The sequence below is a fragment of the Cebus imitator genome, unplaced genomic scaffold (assembly GCF_001604975.1).
Source record: "Cebus imitator isolate Cc_AM_T3 unplaced genomic scaffold, Cebus_imitator-1.0 Scaffold15, whole genome shotgun sequence".
NCBI lineage: Eukaryota > Metazoa > Chordata > Mammalia > Primates > Cebidae > Cebus > Cebus imitator.
Genome location: NW_016107330.1, coordinates 131,906 through 151,826, shown reverse-complemented (window position 1 = coordinate 151,826; position 19,921 = coordinate 131,906). Strand labels below are relative to the sequence as shown.

The window sequence follows — 19,921 nt, the reverse complement described above, 5'->3', positions numbered from 1 at the left end:
GGTGACAGAGCAAAACTCCATCTCAAAAAAAAAAAAAAAAAAAAAAAAAAAAAAGTAACCTAGAGATTGTTCCTTCTGCAGTTCTCCGTTGTGTGAATAGCACTGGTTTAGTCAACCAATCCCCAAATGATGGGCATTTGCATTTTCTCCTGGATTTTGCTGTGAATAATAGCATGAATGGCTTTTTTGCAAGTCTCCATTAAGGATAGATTTTCAGGGGTGGGATGGTTGGGTCCCTGGGCGCAGGCGAGGATAGTCCCGTTTCCATCTTTATTTCCTTGTCTGACTCCCCACATGAATGTAAGTGAGCTCCCTGGATGTGCCGTCCACTTTGTGTCTCTAATTCATTATAGACACGCGTATCTGGTGGAAAGAATGAGTCTCACCACGTCACTTCCCTGCTGAAACCCTGCAGTCGCTGCCATCACCCACAGGGTAAAATCCAAAACCCTCTAGTAGCACGGAAGATACTAGTGATGACCTGACCTCCCCTGTCCACACCCCCTCCTTCCGTGCCAGCATCCTTGAACTTGGTCCTCCAACCACGCCAAATTGCTTCCACCTCCCAGGTGTCTTCCCATCAGCACAGGCTACACTGTCAGGTTACAAAATCCCCACGCCTCCCTGACTTGGTTCCCCAGGTGAACTCTTTCTCAGCCTTCAAAACCCAGGACAAACACCTGGATTTTAAACACAGGTGTTCCCCCCACCGTAGGGCGATAGGGTGATTGTTTATTTCAGTGCCTGTCCTGCTCACCAGACCTGAGCTGTAGGAGTGGGGGATTGTCCTCACCCCAGCACTTAGTGCTATGTCGGGCTCAGAGCAGGTGCCCAAGAAAACTTATTGAGTTGTTGAGAAATGCTGAGTGTACGAGAACATTATATTGTTTGCTAAGAAGAACGACAGCAAGGAAAACCTGGCCATCCCACCTCCCACCCCCTACCCCACCCCCACCCCCCCACCACCCTCCCCACCCCCCAATTGCCCCTTGCCCCCCCCTGCAATGGAAAACTGCTTGGGGCATTCTAAAGTACTAAGACAGCATATGTATATGATACACCGGTTAAAACAATCCTTCAGGCGAGGGTTATGTGACCTGTCCCCAGGGCTCCCTCGTGGAGAATACTTTCTAGTTTGTCCGTGATCAGTGGTAAGCAGGCACCAGCTGCCCACCTAGTTTATCTTGGTTCTATGAGAAAACACAGAACACCTATTTGCTAATAATAATCACCTGTTCAGAGAGAATAACTACATGGGGCAGCGTCTGCTCGAGGCCCTCAGCCCGGAGTTCTGACAGCTCCTGAGGCTCTCAGCTCGGAAGGCTGTTGGCCCCCGGATAGTCCCACTTTGCTGTTCTATCTGGGTGTCTGCTTCTTAAAGCCTTCAGCGCCACCTGGGTGGGGGTCTCTACAGCCAAGCTGGTCTTGGTATTGAGTAAATGAAAGGGAGGTTTCCTATGATCAAAAGACTTGGGTTCAAATCCTGACTTTTTTTTTTTTTGAGACAGGGTCTCACTCTGTTGCCCAGGCTGAAGTGCGATGGCTGGATCTCGGCTTACTGCAACCTCTGCCTCCCAGCTTCAAGCGATTTTCCTGCCTCAGCCTCCCAAGTAGCTGGGACTATAGGCGTGTACCACCACACCCCACTAATTTTTTTTGTATTTTTAGTAGAGACAGGGTTTCACCATGTTGGCCAGGATGGTCTCAATCCCCTGACCTTGTGATCCGTGTGCCTCAGTCTCCCAAAGTGCTGGGATTACAGGCGTGAGCCACCTCGCCCAGCCCAAATCCTGGCTTTTCACCTGCCACCTAGGAGATCTTGGGCAAGTTGGCATCTTGGTTTGCTTTCTGTAAACTGGGAAAATGTAAGCTCACTGAGGGTGGCCCTCGGGGCTGAAGGCAGTCACGTGTGGTGGAAGTGCTTAGGATATGATCAATAACGACATGGAAGAACAAAGGTGACCGGCGCAGAAGGAATTCAGAATAGTCCCAATCAGAGGTGAGGAGGGAGCTACGGCATGGGTAAGTAAGGGGCATCGATTAAGGGAATGCATAAGTGACCAAGAAAAATAGTAGCAGCTGGGTGTGGTGGCTCACGCCCATAATCCCAGCACCCTGGGAGACCAAGGTAGGAAGATCGCGTAAGCCCGGGAGGTTGAGGCTGCTGTGAAGCTAGGATCACCACTGCACTTCAGTCTGGACAACAGAGTAAGACCTTGTCTCAAAAAAAAAATAAATAAATAGGCCAGGCACGATGGCTCATGCCTGTAATCCCAGCACTTTGGGAGGCCGAGGCGGGCAGATCACGAGGTCAAGAGATTGAGACCATCCTGGCCAACATGGCGGAACCTCGTCTCTACTAATACAAAAATTAGCTAGGCGTGGTGGTGCGTGTCTGGAGTCCCAGCTACTCGTGAGGCTAAGGCAGGAGAATTGCTTAAACCCAGGAGGTGGAGGTTGCAGTGAGCCGAGATCACACCACTGCAGTCCAGCCTGGTGACAGAGAAAGACTCTGTCTCAAAATCAAAAAAATAATGGCCACTCTTCTTCGTACTTCTCAGTGTTATTTAATGAAGCCACAGCCCTGAGACCAGCCTGGCCAACATGTCGAAACCTCGCCTCTATTAAAAATACAAAAATCAGCTGGGTGTGATGGTACACACCTGTAATCCCAACTACTCAGGAGGCTGAGGCAGGAGAATTGTTAAAATCCAGGAGGTCGAGGTTGCAGTAAGAAAGATTGCACTACTGCATTTCAGCAGTAGTGAGACTGTCTCAAAAAAACAAAAAAACAAAAAAAAACCCTCTCCTTTTCATTAGTCTTAGTCTTGGAAAATCCCTCCCACCTTGATCTGTATCCCCTCACCTGTGTGTGTGAGGGGGAGGGGGGCAGGCAGGACAAAGAAGGGATATTGAAAAGACATTTTTCAATGACAAATTTCCAAAATTATTTTATTACATCCAATGCTAAAGGAAAGTTCAGGCTGGTTTATAATTTAGACAGGTCAACATGTATGATTTGATGGGAGAATAGTTAGGGTTCTATTTCCTTTAAATTTCTATTCCAATCAATTTCCACTGGTGATGTCTAACTCAGATCCCTTCTCATGCATGGAAGCCATCTCACTTCCTGTCCGGGACGATCATTTCCCCTCTTTTAATCAGAAACTCAACAGCTGCCCCAGAGGGAGCAGCGTGCTCCAGACACACATGGTTTCCTAGACAGGGCAGGGTGTGGCTGCAGGGGACTGGCACCTCCTCCAGTTAGATCTGGCTTCAAGCTAGTTAATATTGGGTCTTTCCTCTGTTCAATGCTTTTCTTAAGTATTCAAGATCTTTCTTAACCTTATGTAGATAAAACTGGAATTCAGAGCCTAGAGTATATTCCATAAAAAGAAGAGTTAGTTGGAAATGGCTAAGTCTTGTACAGTCCTCACAAAAACAGAGAAGGGAGATGGCCAGACACCATACCAGCATCGTATTTTGGGGAAGTCTTTTGATTCCTTAGAATACTCTCCACGTGCCCACTGCATTGGCTTTAAGCATCTTCACTGTGTTTGACCTCAGGCTTCTAAGCCGCCCGGAGCCAAGCGTGGCATGTTGAGGAGGGTTGTATTCTTGGCTTTGGTCTCTTCTGGGATGCCCAGTGCCCCTCACCTGAGGAGATATACGTGTTTTCTAGTAAATACATTGCAAGAGCTCCGTATTTGGACATTGTCTTGTTTTTGTAACTGACCTTGGTTTCTCAGGTCATTCCTTGTGGGTGGGTTAATCATATCAACCCCGCTGGGGTAAATACCATGAGTCACGCAGCTAGGTTGACCAGAGTCAATCACTGCTACATAGAAACCTGGATCTGGCCAGGCACAATGGCTCATGCCTGTAATTGCAGCACTTTGGGAGGCTGAAGTGGATGAATTGCTTGAGCTCAGGAGTTCAAGACCAGCCTGGGCCACATGGCTAAACCCCATCTCTACCAAAAAAAAAAAAAATTAGCTGGGTGTGGTGGTACATGCTACTCCCAGATATTTGGGAGGCTGAGGTCAGAGGATTGCTTAATCCCTAGAAGTCGTGGATGCAGTCAGCCAAGATAGCACCACTGTACTCCAGCCTGAGTTAAAGAGTGAGACCCTGTCTCAAAAAAAAGAAAGAGAAAAAGAAAAAAGTCTGAGGCCAGGCACAGTGGCTCATGCCTGTAATCTCAGCATTTCAGGAGGCCGAGTGGGTGGATCACCTGAGGTCGGGAGTTCGAGACCAGCCTGACCAACATGGTGAAACCCCATCTCTACTAAAAATACAAAATTAGCAGGGCATGGTGGTACATGCCTGTAATCCCAGCTACTCAGGAGGCTGAGACTTAAATCCAGGAGGTGGAGGTTTCAGTGAGCCAAGATTGTGCCATTGCACTCCAGCCTGGGCAACAAGAGCGAAACTTTGTCCCAAAAAAAAAAAAAAGAAAAGAAAAATCCGGGCCTGAGAGAAGGTGGGCCAAGATGATGGCCAGTCCTCTATTTTATAATGAGCAAAGGGAGGCCACAATTCAGGTTCCCTGAGGGTCGGGAAGCCCTCTGATGCTGTACTGGGAGTTGAAATAATAAATCCTAAACAGCGATTCTCAGTGGACCTCCAGGCAAATCACAGCATGGAGTGCCTGAGTCTGAGCTCCCTCGTGAGGAGACGCTAGAGTGACCCTCTAGTGGAAAAAGTATTTCAGACGTGGCATAGGGAAAGATATGCAGTCTGTTAGTGCCTATTGAATAGCCTAAAATTACTTTAGGGATAGCACGGGAAACATGGCAACATTGAGAACTAGGAGACAGGCCGGTGTGGTGGCTCATGCCTATAATTCCAATGCTTTGGGAGGCCAGGCAGTTGCATCAACTAAGGTCAGTAGTTCGAGATAAGCCTGGCCAGCATGGTTAAACCCCGTCTCTACTAAAAATACAACAATTAGCCAGGCGTGGTGGAGTGTGCCTGTAATCCCAGCACTTTGGGAGGCCAAGGCTAGCAAATCATGAGGTCAGGAGTTCAAGACCAGCCTAACATGGTGAAACCCCATCTCCACTAAAAATGCAAAAATTAGGCCAGGTGTGGTGGCCCATGCCCTGTAGTCCCAGCACTTTGGAAAGCCAAGATGGGTGAATCATGAGGTCAGGAGTTCAAGACCAGCTTGGCCAACATGGTGAAACCCTCTCTGTACTAAAAATACAAAAAAATAGCTGGGGGTAGTGGCGACCACCTGTAATCCCAGCTACTCGGGAGGCTGAGGCAGGAGAATCCCTTGAACTTGGGAGGCGGAGGTTGCAGTGAGCCAACGAGATTGTGCCACCACACTCCCACCTGGGCAACAGAGCAAGACTTTGTCTCAAAAAATTAAAAAATTTAAAAAACTAGGAGACAGACCCATGAGTCTAAGCTCCCTTTGTTCAGCCTGCTTGCAACTGGACCTGTTGAAAAGGACATCACCTTTGGAAAAAGGGATTCTTGCTGTTAACGTCGTACACGGAATAATACAGGGAATGATCACTATAGCTGATGTCTGTTTCCCTCTGTTAGTATTGTATTGGAGGAGTCCGCTGATACAAGAGTAAACAGTAAATGAACCAGGAAGGAAAGATGGGAAGAAAATCACAAATGGGCCTTATTGGAGTGGAGGGTGGAAATTTAAAAGTTTTAAAAGGTACATATAAAGATGAAGTAAGGCCAAACGAGGTGGCTCATGTCTACAATTCCAGCACTTTGGGAGGCTGAGGTGGGAAGACTGCTTGAGGCCAGGGGTTTGAGACCAGCCTGAGCAACATAGTGAGATTTCATCTCTAAAAAAAATACAAAAAAAAATTAGCTGAGTGAGGTGGTGTGTGCCTGCAGTCCCCACTGCTGGGGAGGCTGAGGTGGGAGGATCGCTTGAGCCTGGACGGTTGAGGCTGCAGTGAACTATTGTGCCACTGAGCTCCAACCTGGGCAACAGAGTGAGATCTCATCTCAAAAAAACAAGTGGGATAATATTGAGTCAACAATGTTGAGAGGAAACTGATTCTACCGTATTGGAAAATGTAAAAGTATTGGGAATGGTTAACAGAATGGGTTGTAAAGACAATGGCTTCAGGGACTGTGTACAGTTCACTATAACTTTACAGAAAGACAAAAGGAAGATGAAGTTATGAAATATTTACATTCTTGCCAACACAGAAATGAGGTGAGGCAAGGACACAGTTGGAGCCCAATCTAAGGAATTCAAGGATGCAGTGGAGGCTGGACTGCCCGCCTACTTCCAGCACGCTGGGGTCTGGGGCCTGCACCCCAAGCAGATGCGGTAAACTCTATGTGGTCTAGTTAACCCCACCTTGAGAGAATGTATAGGAGGCGTTGGGGGTGGGTTCATAACACAGACTAAGATCAAGATGCACAGGAAATAACCTGAGTGGGGTTAACAAGGTTAACTTGGCTGGACATGGTTGCCCACGCCTGTAATCCCAACACTTTGGGAGGCCGAGGTGGTTGGATCACTTGAGGTCAGGAGTCCAAGACCAGCCTGGCCAACGTGCCAAAACCCCATTGCTATTTTAAAAATACAAAAATTAGACAGCCCTGGTGTCGGGTGTTCGTAATCCCAGCTACTGGGGAGGTTGAGGCAGGAGAATCGCTTGAACCCAGGAGGTGGAGGTTGTAGTGAGACAAGATTGCAGCCTGTATTCCAGCCTGGGCGACAGAGCTAGACTCTGTCTCAAAAAACAAAACAACAAAACAAAAATGTGACTTGAACCTACACTCTTATGAGAGCTTCTGGATGTTGCAGTCATCTTGCTTCTCCTACAGTCTCTAGCCAAGACTAGGTAGGTGATAAATCACGCAGTTGTCTCTCCTGATGTCTCTTGTGTTCTATTCAATGGCGTCCCTGCCTGGACTGGGAAGAAGTGATCACCCTCTGCCCGAGTCCTGTGCAGCTTGGCCCATGTGGGCCGCCTGCTACTGAAATGACTCTCCTTCCCTTACTAGTGCCAGAAGAGACGGGTCCACCTAGAGGAAGGAGCAGAACAGGAGTTAACCAACTGCAGAACGTAAACAAGAGTCGATCCCACTCACCCTGATTTGGGAGGTACACGAAGTTGGATTCCACTACTCTGTGGTTCAGCGGCTGGGTCCTGCGATAATCATTCTGGATGGTCTTGTTTTGGTGATCCAGTAAGGAATTCTCCAGCTTCCAAACCTGGGGCAATGTAAGTGCATTAGAGAGGGAAAGAGGCACTGGGTGCCTCTTTGAAAGGAAGTAACAATTGGCCGGGCACATGGCTAATGCCTATAATCTCAGCACTTTGGGAGGCCAAGGCGGGCAGATCACTTGAGCAAAGGAGTTAGAGACCAGCCTGGCCAACATGGAAAGACCCCTTCTCTACCAAAAATACAAAAATTAGCCGAGCACGGTGGCGTGCACCTGTAATCCCAGCTACTCGGGAGATTGAGGCAGGAGAATTGCTTGAACCTGGGAGGTAGAGGTTGCAGTGAGCCAATTTCATGTCACTGCACTCCAGCCAAGGAGACAGAGCGAAACTGTCTCAAGAAAAAAAAAAAAAATTAACAACCGGGCTAGAGCTTGGATTTATATAACCCTGATAAAGTGACTGTAAGAAGATCTCAAGTCCAGGGAGGTTCTGGGTGCTGGTGAAAGGCATTACTCCGGAGCTCGTCTCGCCGTGCGTTCTTCCAGCAGGTACTCGCACACAGTCTTTTCAGCTTTTTATATGAGTCTTTGTCCAATAGTCCAAAGGAGAGAAAGAAGTAAGCAGAAATATATCAAGTGGCAGACTCAGTTTTTGTTTTTAAAAAATGTCTGTTTTTTTTTGTTTGGTTGTTTTTGTTTTTTGTTTGTTTGGTTGGTTGGTTTTTTTGTTTGTTTGTTTTTTGAGACAGTCTCGCTTTGTTGCCCAGGCTGGAGTGCAGTGGTGCAATCTCGGCTCACTGCAACCTCTGCTTCCCGGATTCAAATGATTCTCCTGCCTTAGCCTCCCAACTGGCTGGGACTACAGATGCCCGCCACCACGCCTAGCTAATTTTTATATTTTTAGTGGAGACGGGGTTTCACTGTGTTGGCCAGGCTGGTCTCAAATTTCTCAGGCCATCCGCCTGCCTCTGCCTCCCATAGTGCTGGGATTACAGGCGTGAGCCACCTCACCCAGCCTGAAAATGTCTGTATTTTGTCTATGTCCTTAAAAGGTACTTTTGCTGCACATACAATGCTATGCTGGCTATTTATTTTCCTCAGCACTTTGGAATTATGTTTCCACTCCCTTCTGACTTTTACTGTTGCTATGTTGAATCAACTCTCTAATAATCCTCTTTTCGTGACAATCTATCTTTTCTTTCTGGCTGATTTTTAAATTGTTTCTTTGTCACTGATGGTTTCACTGTGATGGGTTTAACGTAGGGTGTTGGGTATTCACACACATGTATCTTTACACACCCAGAGAGAGACAGAGAAACTAATTGGCATTCTTGAATATATGACTTGGTATCTCTTCCTGAAAATTGTCAGCCAGTATTTTGTCAAATCACGCCTCTTCCCTGCTCTGCCTCTCTTCTTCTAGGATTTTGGTTAGACATTTGCTAGACCTTTCCTCTATACTACCTTGCTTCACTTCTTTCTGTAGCTCCATCTCTTTTTCTCTTTGTGCTGCATTCTAGATAACGTTATTGGCTGTCTCCAATTTACTAATTCTCTCTCAAGCTGTATCTAACATGCTGTTAAACACATTCATTGGGTTATTTATTTATTTATTTTGGAGACAGAGTCTCACCCTGTCGCCCAGGCTGGAGTACAACGGTGTGATCTAGGCTCACTGCAACCTCTGCCTCCCAGGTTCAAGCAATTCTCCTGCCTCAGCCTCCCGAGTAGCTGGGATTACAGGTGTGCCACCCAACACGCCCGGCTAATTTTTTGTATCTTTAGTAGAGACAGAGTTTCACCATGTTGGCTAGGGTGGTCTTGAACCCTTAACATCATTATCTGCCCGCCTCAGCCTCCCAAAGTGCTGGGATTACAGGCATGAGCCACCATTCCTAGACATTTTTTTTTTTTTTTGACAGAGTTTTGCTCTGTGACTCAGGCTGGAGTGCAGTGGTGCAATCTCAGCTCACTGCAACCTCTACCTCCCGGGTTCAAGCGATTCTTCCACCTTAGCCACCCAAGTAGCTGGGATTACAGGCACATACCACCACACCTGGCTAATTTTTTATACTTTTAGTAGAGAAGGGGTTCCACCATCTTGGCCAGGCTGATCTTGAACTCCTGGCCTCCCAAAGTGCTGGGGTTATAGGTGTGATACACTGTAATAGGCATGGATTGTTAATTCTTGATACTATTTTTCCATTTCTAGAAATTCTGTTTGGGTTTTTTCCCAAGTCTGGCTGCCCATTTTAATATTTTTTCATTCATTTCTCATAATTGAACCTCTTATTTTTTTATACATACCAAATATTCTTATGTCATATTAATTGATAATTCCACTAACTGAAATCTTTGTAGGTCTGAATCTGCTGGTTCTCATTTATAATGTCTTTTTTTCTCATATGTTTTGTGGGGTTTTTTCCTTAATTGAGCTAATTTCAGGTAACTTTGTGAAAATTCTTCTAGGTCTGGATTTAAGTTCATTTTTCTGGAGATAATTGACCATTTGCTTTGTCAGGTGCCTGGGGACACTTCCAGCCTGATTGGGAACATTTTGGGGTGTGGGTGTCCTTGAGCAGGGGTCTTTTCCACCTTTTTCTAAGAAAATTAAGAAAAGGAGATGGCCATGCGCAGTGGCTTCCACCTGTAATCCCAGCACTTTGGGAGGCTGACACAGGCAGATTGCTTGAACCTAGGAGTTCGAGACCTGCCTGGGAAACACAGTGAAACTCCGTCCCTACTACATGCCTGTAATCCCAGCTCGGGAGGCTGAGGCAGGAGAATTGCTTGAACCCGGGAGGCAGAGGTTGCAGTGAACTGAGATTGCACCACTGTGCGCCAGCTTGATGACACAGCGAGATTCTGTCTCAAAAAAAAAAAAAAAAAAAAGAGAAAAGATGGTTGGGTAGGTGAGGCACAGTGGCCCTGCACGCAGAAAATGCCATAGGATCCCCCGTTGTTGACGTTAGCTGAGATTCTAGGAACAGTCTTGTTAACTAGGCAGTCAAAGAGCAAGACTTTGGCAAAGCGACACCATACACTACCTGCGTCATGGAGAGCTTGACGAAATCTGCCAGCACAAACCAATGGACGTTCTCGGTGCAGGGAGGAGTGGTGAGCGAGCCCTGGTAGCTGTAGTAGTGCTGGAGGTTCTTGGGCAGCATGTCCTGAACGTCAAGGCCAGTCAGAGTTGTGCTTTGTCCTAACCAAAAAGACAGAAGGTGATAGAATGTCAGGGACCACCGCTGCCCCTCAGGAGGACAGCTCAGGCCCAGGCCTCGCCTGATTCAATCTCTTGAGTTCAGCAGAACATAGAAGCTGATGATCAGGAAACAATTTCCCAGTGTATTTCTCCCTGGAAGGGATTGAGAGGACAGGCTTTGGGAAAGATGCACTCAGCCACCTCCTCCTGGCTGAGCGGTCTTGGCCGGGTGCTCATTCCGCGGCCATTTCCTCATCTGTAAAAAGGGAATAATCAGCAGAATTGCTATGAGGGAAGGGGGAATAACACTGGAAAGCAGCTAGCATTGAACTGGTACATAGGGAAGTACTCCGAAGTGTAACTGCCGCGGTCACCATTAGCATGGCTAGGCAGAGGATACATTTTATGATCAGTGAAAGACAGAAATATAGCCTCTGGAGGCGTCTGGGTAAGTGCCCTCAAAGAAAGACCAAAATGCCTTGGTTTGGGCTTATTGAGCAGTGGGTGGGCAGCAGCTATAAATGCAGAATCCGGCCTGGCGCAGTGCCTCACACCTGCCATCCCAGCACTTCGGGAGGCTGAGGCAGGTGGATCACGAGGTCAGGAGTTCGAGACCAACCAACATGGTGAAACCCAGTCTCTACTAAAAACACAAAAATTAGCTGGGTGTGGTGGCAGGCACCTGTAATCCCAGTTACTCGGGAGGCTGAGGCAGGAGAATCGCTTGAACCGAAGAGGTGGAGGTTGCAGTGAGCCGAGATTGAGCCACTGCACTCCAGCCTGGGTTCCAGAGCGAGATTCCATCAGGAAGGAAAGGGGAGGGGAGGGGAATAATAATTATAATAATACCAGCCTAGTTGTCTATGGATTTCTGTCCAGCTGCATTCAGCTCTTTGGCTGCCAGCTCTGAGTTGGTCTGGGCTTTGCCAGGTGAGTTTATGGAGGGGTGGAGGGGTGAAGATAGAGAGCGTGTTTGCATGGGAGTGCTGAGCGGCCCTTGAGAGTGTTGGAATCTAAGCTGGGAGAGAGATGAAAGGACCAGGTGTCACCAGGAGCAAGACTGCAGAAGCCCCAGGGTTGGAGGACCCGGGTCAGGTGAGTTGCAGGAGGAGCTGGGTGCTGAAGTCGGACGACTGGGAGGCTGGGAGGTGGGGTCAGAACGGGATGTGTGAGGTCGAGGATGCAGAGCCGATGTGGTCATAGCTCAAGGTCTAGCATTGACCCTGGGAAGGAGATTGCTCTCATAAGAATGCGGCCTTCTGGAGGCAGAGCGGGTGGAAGAACAACCCGAGTGTCTGTCTGTCCAAGTGGGATGACGAGTGGCTTTGCTCTTGACATTCATCTCGGCTTGGAACCAGGGTGAACATCTCTCTAGCGGCCAGGACTGTCACTGCCAGCTGGGATGAGAGTCAACGAAGTGAGGCTATCCCTACTTAGTGGAACTCCCACCAGAAGTTCTAGTCATGAGAATTGACACAGAATTTATGAGCAGGTTTCTCAGAGAAGTTTGCTGCCTAAGCCAACAGCAGAAATCACTGGAACAAGTGACCTTGCACAGGGAGGGGCGGACTCCTTGGCAGGCCCACTGGCTACCCTCCCCATCAGCACCAGTCCCCTGTCCCCTGGGCCCACCCCACACTCACACTTGAGCTCACTCCCATCCCTCCCGCAGCCGCAGTTGGCTTCCCTTACCTGGGTACTTGATGTTGGCCAGATGAGAAATGAAGTTGCTGTAGTAGGTGTTTTCAGGGTAATCCTTCACCTGCAAAAACACAGGGCACTGAGCATGAGTGAAGAAGAGGCCCCAGCCCACCATCTCTACCAATCCTTCTGGCTGATTGGGCAGAGCCTAGACAGTAAGGGGAGGCAGCCTGTGCCCCTGCTGTGTTTTGACGGAGACAATCTGAGTGTTCTTTGCTACCAACTGCACAGGTTCATGCGTCTTTCCAGAAAGGCACTATCTAAACTATTTTGGCAGCTTCCAGGGAAAGAAGCTTCTCGGTCATTGGTGATGCCCTCAGAAATGGCCAATAGTTACTCTAAAAAAATGTCCTGTGTGCTTGTTTTCTTTGTTGTTGTTTTTCTTTTCTTTTCTTTTCTTTTTTTTTTTTTTGAGACAGAGTCTTGCTCTGTTGCCCAAGCTGGAGTGCAACAGCACGATCTTGGCTTACTGCAACCTCTGCCTCCTAGGTTCAAGCGATTCTCCTGCCTCAGCCTCCTGAGTAGGTGGGATTACGGGCAGCTACCACCATGTCCAGGTAATTTTTTTGTGTTTTTAATAGAAATGGGGTTTCACTATGTTGGCCAGGCTGGTCTCGAACTCCTGACCTCGTGATCCACCGACCTCGGCCTCCCAAAGTGCTGGGATTACAGGCGTGAGCCACCGCGCCCGGCCTGTGTGCTTGTTTTGGTCAGTGTCAACCACAGTCAGATTCTTTGTGATGAGGAGAGCTTCATCTCATGAGCTCCCTTCTTCATCCTCAGGAATTCCAACAGAGAGCTGGAAGTCCGGGGTAAAACAACTGCAGTTCCCTTAACACTAGATCAATCTTTTCTGTGTGAGTATTGACTTTAAAGGTCAGAAAAGTTGCTTTGGGTGAAAAAGGCCTATTTTGAATGGCTATTTTCAGTCAAGCGGTGCTGATTCAAGTCTCTTTCACCATGTATAAATTTGGCTTTCTTGGCTTTATGACTGCGTTTCCTATTTGTTTTCTGGATGTCTCGTGCCATTTTTGTTCCATTGGTCCACCTTTGCTGCCTTCTTTTGTGTGAAGCAAATACTTCTTATGTACCATTTAATCATTTTAATTATTTTCTTAGTAGTTGCTCAAGTGATTGCCGTATACAATTCAATCACAATCTTGGTCAGGTTAGTATTTTTAATTTCAGTAAAAGCAACCTTGCTTCAAAAAGGCTCCATTTCTTCCTCATCCTTTCTCCTATTTTCGTCATACGCATTAAATCTACATATATTGGAAGCCAGTGGTATATACAGTGGTATAGTCATTGCCTTAAATAATCTTAAGGGTTTTTAAAAAGAAATTAAAAGAAGAAAACACACACATAAAAAATGTATGTAGTCTTTTCCATTTTCCATTTCCAGTACACTTCGCTCCTTTCTGTGGATCTGAGTTACTGTCTGGTATCATTTTCTTTTAGCCAGAAGAATGTTCTTTTATATGTCTTGTGAGATAGGTCTGCTAGCAATTACACTGATTCTTGTATATCTGGGACTATCTTGGTTTCACCTTCAATTTTGAAGGTTAGTTTATTGGATATAGAGTTCTTGGTTGACAGTCATTCCACTGTGTTCTGATGACTTGAAAAGTCAGCCATTAATTGTACTGTCATTGCCCTACATGTAATAAATCCCTCTTCTCTTGCTGCTTTCAGCAGTTTGATTTTTGATGTATCTAGTCTTGGGGTTTATTTATCAGACTTGGGGTTTTCTTTAGTTTCTTGGATTGATCATTTACGTTTTTCCTCATATTTGAGGCTTTTGGCCATTGTTTTGTTCTTTCCACTTTGTCTCCTCTCCTTCTGGGACTCCCATTATATATATGTTGCTATGCTTGATTTTGTCCCCATGAATCTATAAGGCTGTTCATTTTTTTCATTTAGGTCATTTATTTTCCTTCTAGCCCTGGGTTTAGTACATAGATGGCTTCTCTTCACCCTTTGGGTTGACAGTTTCCTCCAGGTTGCTGCTGAGGATATGATAAAGCTCAGCCTAGAAGGCCCTCAGGTCCAGCACCACGGCCCTGAGCTCCCCGTATGCTGCCTCATCGCGCTCGTGCACCAAGGCCCGGTAATCCATCACAGGAGTCTCCTGGAGGCCTTGGCCACAGCATCCCCACATTCTGAGAAGTTCTTGGAAATGGTTGTCTGGAAAGCTTCCACTTTGGTCTTGATAGCATTCACCCTCTCTAGCACCTTCTCCTGGATTGCTACCCCAAAATCATTTCTATCTTCAATCTTGGGGACCAGGCGCTGGATCCATGTGATCACCAGAATGCATTTCTCTTTGAGATTCCAGACCTCTGGCTTAACCAGGGCAAGCAGGGACAGGACCTTCTCATTCCCAGGGAAAAATCCACATGTAGGGACTTCTTTCTTCTCCTGCTTATCTGTTTCCATCTCGTCATCCTTGGGTGGAGGATCTGGGATGGGGATGTCCGGTGGGGCCTGGAGGGAAGTCAGGTCAGCCACACTGAGGGAGTCTTCTTGAAGAGCTGATTCAGGTATATGATATTCTGTGGCAAGAATCTGTAGAGGAATTCCTCAGCCTCCTGGAAAAGATTCTGCCTGAAGACCTCCACCTGTTTGCGGGCCTCCTGCTCAGGCACTTCCCACAAGGCTTGGCCATGCTGCTTCAGGTTGCTAGATTTCTGGTCTCTGTTCATTTTTCTTCTCTTTTCTCTGTTTTTCAGATTGGATACTTTCATTGCTCTATCTTCAAATGCATTGATTCTTTTTTTCTTCTGCTGCCTCACATCTGCTTTGGGCTCATCTAGTGATTTTTTCACTTTGTTTATTGTACTTTTCAACTCTAGGCTTTCCATTTTGTGCCTCTTCAAAGTTTCTTTTTCTCTACTGAAATTCCCTTTTTAGAGTCATTGTCATCATATTTTCATTGAATTCTTTGAACATAGCTTCTTTTCACTCTTCAAACATTTATGATAGTTGTTTTATTTTTATTTTATTTTTCTCCTAGCCACAGCAATGACAGTTATTTTAAAGTCCTGTCTCCTAATCATTCTGTGTCCACTCAGGTCAGATTCTATTGATTGTTTTCAGGGTCTTTTTCCCCTCATTAAGTATGGATTACATTTTTCTATTTCTTTGCATGCTCAACTTTTTTGATGAAGTCTCACTCTGTCACCCAGGCTGGAGTGTAGTGGCATTATGTTGGCTCACTGCAGCCTCTGCCTCCTGGGTTCAAGTGATTCTCCTGCTTCAGCCTCCCGAGTAGCTGGGACTATAGGCACGTGCATGGCTAATTGTTTATATTTTTAGTGTATATGGGGTTTCACCATGCTGGCCAATCTGGTCTCAGACTCTTGACCTCAGGTGACCACCTGCTTCAGCCTCCCAAAGTGCCGGGACTAAGGTGTGAGCCACCGTGCCCAGCCTGCCTGCCCAACTTTTATTGCTGCCAACTGGATGTTTTAGATAATATATGGCAGCAAGTCCTGATTCTGATTTTTGTAATTGTCCTCCAGCATTCCACGTGTGTGTTTATTTAGTGACTTGTCTGGACTTAGTCTGCAGGCTCTGTCTCCCAAGCACGATGTCTGTGCTCAGCTTTTAAATTTTATTTGTATTCTTGGGGGCTGAATTCCTAGGAGCTACCTACAGTCAACATAGCTTTGTGGTCAGTAAAATGATTTGAGCAGAAGTTGTGCTCAAACCCCTTGAGCCCCTAGGACTCATCCTGATGGATCTGTGTGTAGGTTTCGAAGCACATTCAAAGTTCAGCTAGTTCTCATGTTGGCTTCAGCTTTGACTTTTTATCAGACTCTGTTAGGGTGTTTATGTAGCCCTTCTGTCTCTCTCTCCTTTCCAGGATCTTCTCCCTTAAATTTCTGACTTGTTTCTCACTCATTATTCGCTGTAACTGGGACTGTAACCTCAGACTCTCAGAGCTGCAAGTTTTTCCTGTTTGCTTTCTGTGTTTTCTGTCAAGCTTACCACTTTTACAGACATTATTCCTGAGCATGGTTTTCAACTTCCACCCCAAATCAAGTCAGCTCCCCTGCCCAGGCAGTGAAGCTGCTGGTTGTCCTGACCAGCTTTGCCTGATAAAACTAACTTGCTGACCAAGTTAGGGGGTGCGGATGGGAACATCCCCAGGAAAGACATCTACAGACATTCATTACTCTTACCCAATTCTAGCCATTTTTCATGAATAAATGTCTCAATTTGCTGGTTGCCTGGGATCCATTTCCAGAGCATTGAAATGGTGGGGTTTTTTACAATTTTATCTAATTTAATACTTGTTTTGGGGGGATTGGATTCCTGCCTATTCCACTCACTTAGCCTGAAGTCCCACCTTTAGACTTTTTTTTTTTTTTTTTTTGAGACAGTGCTTCACTCTTGTTGCCCAGGCTAGACTGCAATGGAACAATCTCAGCTCACTGCAACCCCCATCTCCTGGGTTCAAGCTATTCTCCTGCCTCAGCCTCCCGAGTAGCTGGCATTACAGGCATGTGTGCCGCTACTCTCTGCTAGTTTTGTATTTTTAGTAGAGACAGGGTTCTCCATGTTGATCAGGCTGGTCTCGAACTCCTGACCTCAGGTGATTTGCCCACCTCGGCCTCCCAAAGTGCTGGGATTACAGGCATGAACCACCACGCCTGGCCTTTTTTTTTTTTTTTTTTTTTAGATGGAGTCCAGCTTTATTGCCCAGGCTGGCGTGCAGGATCTCAGCTCACTGTAGCCTCCACCTCGCAGGTTCAAGTGATTCTTCTGCCTCAGTCTCCCAAGTAGCTGGAATTATAGGCTCCTGCCACCATGCCCAGCTAATTTTTGTATTTTTAGAAGAGATGGAGTTTTGTCATGTGGGTCAGGCTAGTCTCGAACTCCTGACCAGAAATGCAGAGATGTTAGCCGGGCGCGGTGGCTCAGGCCTGTAATCCCAGGACTTTGGGAGGCTGAGGTGGGTGGATCACCTGAAGTCAGGAGTTCTCAACCAGCCTGGCCAACATAGTGAAACCCTGTCTCTACTAAAAATAAAAAATTAGCCGCGTGTGGTGGCAGGTGTGTATAATCCCAGCTACTCGGGAGGCTGAGGCAGGAGAATCATTTGAACCCGGAAGGCGGAGGTTGCAGTGAGCCAAGGCTGCACCATTGCACTCCAATCTGGTCAACAAGAGTGAAATTCCATCTCAAAAAAAAATAGAAATGCAGAGGTGTTGCCTTTGTCTGATTGGGTTGCAGGTTTCCCTTTGCCCTTCAGACCATCTGTGTCTAGTCGACCCCTCCGTGATTCCAGCTCTTTTAAGTCAGCTTGCCCAAGTTCACCAAGGTCTGGAGATTAATGACACAGAAGGAGCACAGTGACCGTGAGCAGGAGCTGGAAGAAGAGGGTCGATCTTCCTCCAGTCAATGTCTCCAAGAACTGTGAACTCGGGAGAGGATGAAGAGTGATCATAAAGAAGACTGTTCAACCAGACTTCACACCTTGTTTGGACATCTACCCATAACTTCAGATGCAGACACACGTGGGTGGTTTCTGCTTACCTCAACGAACGCTGCCAGTACAGCCAAGCCGTCCTGCGCCTCCTGGGCTGCCTCATAGCTCTGGTATTTGGAATTGTAGTGAACAACGTGAATCTGTAAGAGCAAGGTAGGGTGGGTCAAGGGCAGTTCACAGCAATTCAAATGCTTAAGGTTTCCAGGGAAGAAGGAGGAGAAAGAAACGGGCTCCATCTGAGGCCTCAGACCATTCTACACCAGCAACTTGGACCTCCATCTCCCTCCCTCTGGACTGCAAATCCCATCTATCATGACTAGAAACTTCCCCAAGAATGGGAAGAACAAGAGTGGAATTCTGGAAGATGGCAGTTCCAGGGTGTTTCCCTGACCACACCTCCCTCCAGGCAGACGAGTTGGCAGAGCTGGGGTTCTCCTGGAGTGTCTGGGGGTTTGTGGGAGGGCGAGCTTGTACCCCCTTGTCCCAGACAGCCACTGTTAAATTATATGTCATCTTAAAGATGAATTCTGGCAAAAGAGGGAACTCAGAAAATCTAACACAGGCCAGGTGCAGTGGCTGATGCCTGTAACCCAGCACTTTGGGAGGCCGAGGTGGGCGGATCACTTGAGGTCAGGAGTTTGAGACGGAGACCAGCCTGGCCAACGTGGTGAAACCCCAGCTCTACTAAACAATTAACTGGGCGTGGCGGCAGGTGCCCGTAATCCCAGCTTCTCTGGTGGCTGAGGCCGGAGAATCACTTGAACCCAGGGGACAGAGGTTGCAGCAAGCCGAGATCACGCCACTGCACTCCAGCCTGGGCGAAAGAGTGAAACTACATCTCAGAAAAAGAAAAGGAAAGAAAATCTAACACATAGAAATCCAGCAGAAACAAAGGAGAGTTCGCCACACCCTGTGGGCTGTTGTCCTGCAGCCTCAGTTCTGCGAGGGCAGGAGCTTGCCTGTACCCTGGTCACAGAGTGGCGACCAGTCAATAGCTGTCGAGTGAATAAAAAATAAAACTTCAGGATGACTTAACTGCTACCATTGCACAGAGTCTTTTGGCTGTTTTTGTTTGTTTTGTCCCTCAGATTGGAGTGCAGGAGCATAATCAGGACTCACTGCAGCCTCAACCTCCTGGCCTCAAGCGATCCTCCCCCCTCAGCCTCCTCAGAAGCTGGAACTATACGCATGTGCCATCACTCCAGGATAATTTATTATTATTATTATTTTTTTGTAGACACAGGATCTTGCTATGTTGCGAACTCTAGGGCTCGAGCAATTCCCCTGCCTTGACTTCCCGAAGTGCCAGAATTATAGGCGTGAGCCAGCTCACCCGGCCTTGGCTATTTTAATAAGAAAAGTGACAGCCAGGCACTGTGACTCACACCTGTAATACCAGTACTTTAGGAGGCCGAGGCGGGTGGATCACCTGAGGTCAGGAATTCGAGATTAGCCTGGCCAACATGGTGAAACCCCGTCCAGCCAATGTTTTGTAAAAATACAAAACTTACCAGGCATGCTGGCATGTGCCTGTAATCCCAGTTACTTGGGAGGCTGAGGCAGGAGAATCACTTGAACCCAGGAGGCAGACGCCGCAGTGAGCTGAGATTGCGCCACTGCACTCCAGCCTGGGTGACAGAGTGAGAAGAGAATCTGTCAGTAAATAAGTGACTACGGGGTTCGAAGGAAAGAGGACACAGTGGGGGTCCTCACGTACCTCGATCACATGTCTGATCCCGTCCACGGTGTGCTCAGAGCCGCTGATGTCCGAGGACGCACCACCCCAGTGAAAGTGCATCTGCTGAGCTATGTACACGGTGCCATTGGCATCTGTTATGCGCATGGTGCCGGGCAGGCTGATCTGCACTGGAGAGACGAGGTGGGGATGAGAGGCGCGGGCGAGCACAGAGGGGTCAGGCCTGCAGGCTGGGGAGCTTCTCTGCTCACCTCCCCCCTGTCTGAGCCCGGGACAAGCCGGTATCATAGACTGGCTTAGAATGCCATGAGCAGGGTCACCGAAGGAGAAGAAGCGTTTGCACACAGGGCACAGGGTGACGTCAGGACAGAGGCCAGGCCCTGAGGAAGCCAGATTGGGCAGGTGCCTCTCCCCAGCACACACCTCCCCGCCCAGAGCCCACAGACCAGGGCCACACCATGGCAGGTTCAGCTTGGAAAAGGACTCCAGAGAAGGGAAGTTCCTGAAAACTTACGGTCAATGGGCGTGGAAACTAGAATTCTACTCTGTCTCTGGCCAATCTCAGGATTTGCTGAAGGTGTCAGAATATGAAGTGGGGCCTCTTGGAACTGTTTTTTCTTTTTCTTTTTTTTTTTTTTTTTTTTTTTTTTTTTTTTTTTTTTTTTT

General features: G+C 47.4%; 1 protein-coding gene and 1 pseudogene across 3 annotated transcripts in view; both read right to left on the bottom strand.

Moving 5' to 3' along the window:
- Positions 1-2,929: 2,929 nt before the first annotated feature.
- CA6 (carbonic anhydrase 6) overlaps positions 2,930-19,921 on the bottom strand; it is a 35,993-nt gene continuing 19,001 nt past the window's right edge. For 2 of the 3 annotated variants that reach the window (XM_017503379.2, XM_037729485.1), the window contains exons 4-9: positions 19,277-19,425; positions 17,607-17,699; positions 12,057-12,126; positions 10,207-10,364; positions 7,084-7,207; positions 2,930-3,374 (exon numbers count right to left, since the gene is read on the bottom strand). In XM_017503379.2, coding sequence (XP_017358868.1) covers positions 3,286-3,374; positions 7,084-7,207; positions 10,207-10,364; positions 12,057-12,126; positions 17,607-17,699; positions 19,277-19,425 — 683 coding nt within the window. In that variant the 3' untranslated portion in view covers positions 2,930-3,285. Of the gene's footprint in view, positions 3,658-7,083; positions 7,208-10,206; positions 10,365-12,056; positions 12,127-17,606; positions 17,700-19,276; positions 19,426-19,921 lie in introns of all 3 variants that reach the window. The other variant, XM_037729487.1, reaches the window with a different exon arrangement.
- Positions 13,529-15,215, bottom strand: LOC108285908 (annotated as a pseudogene).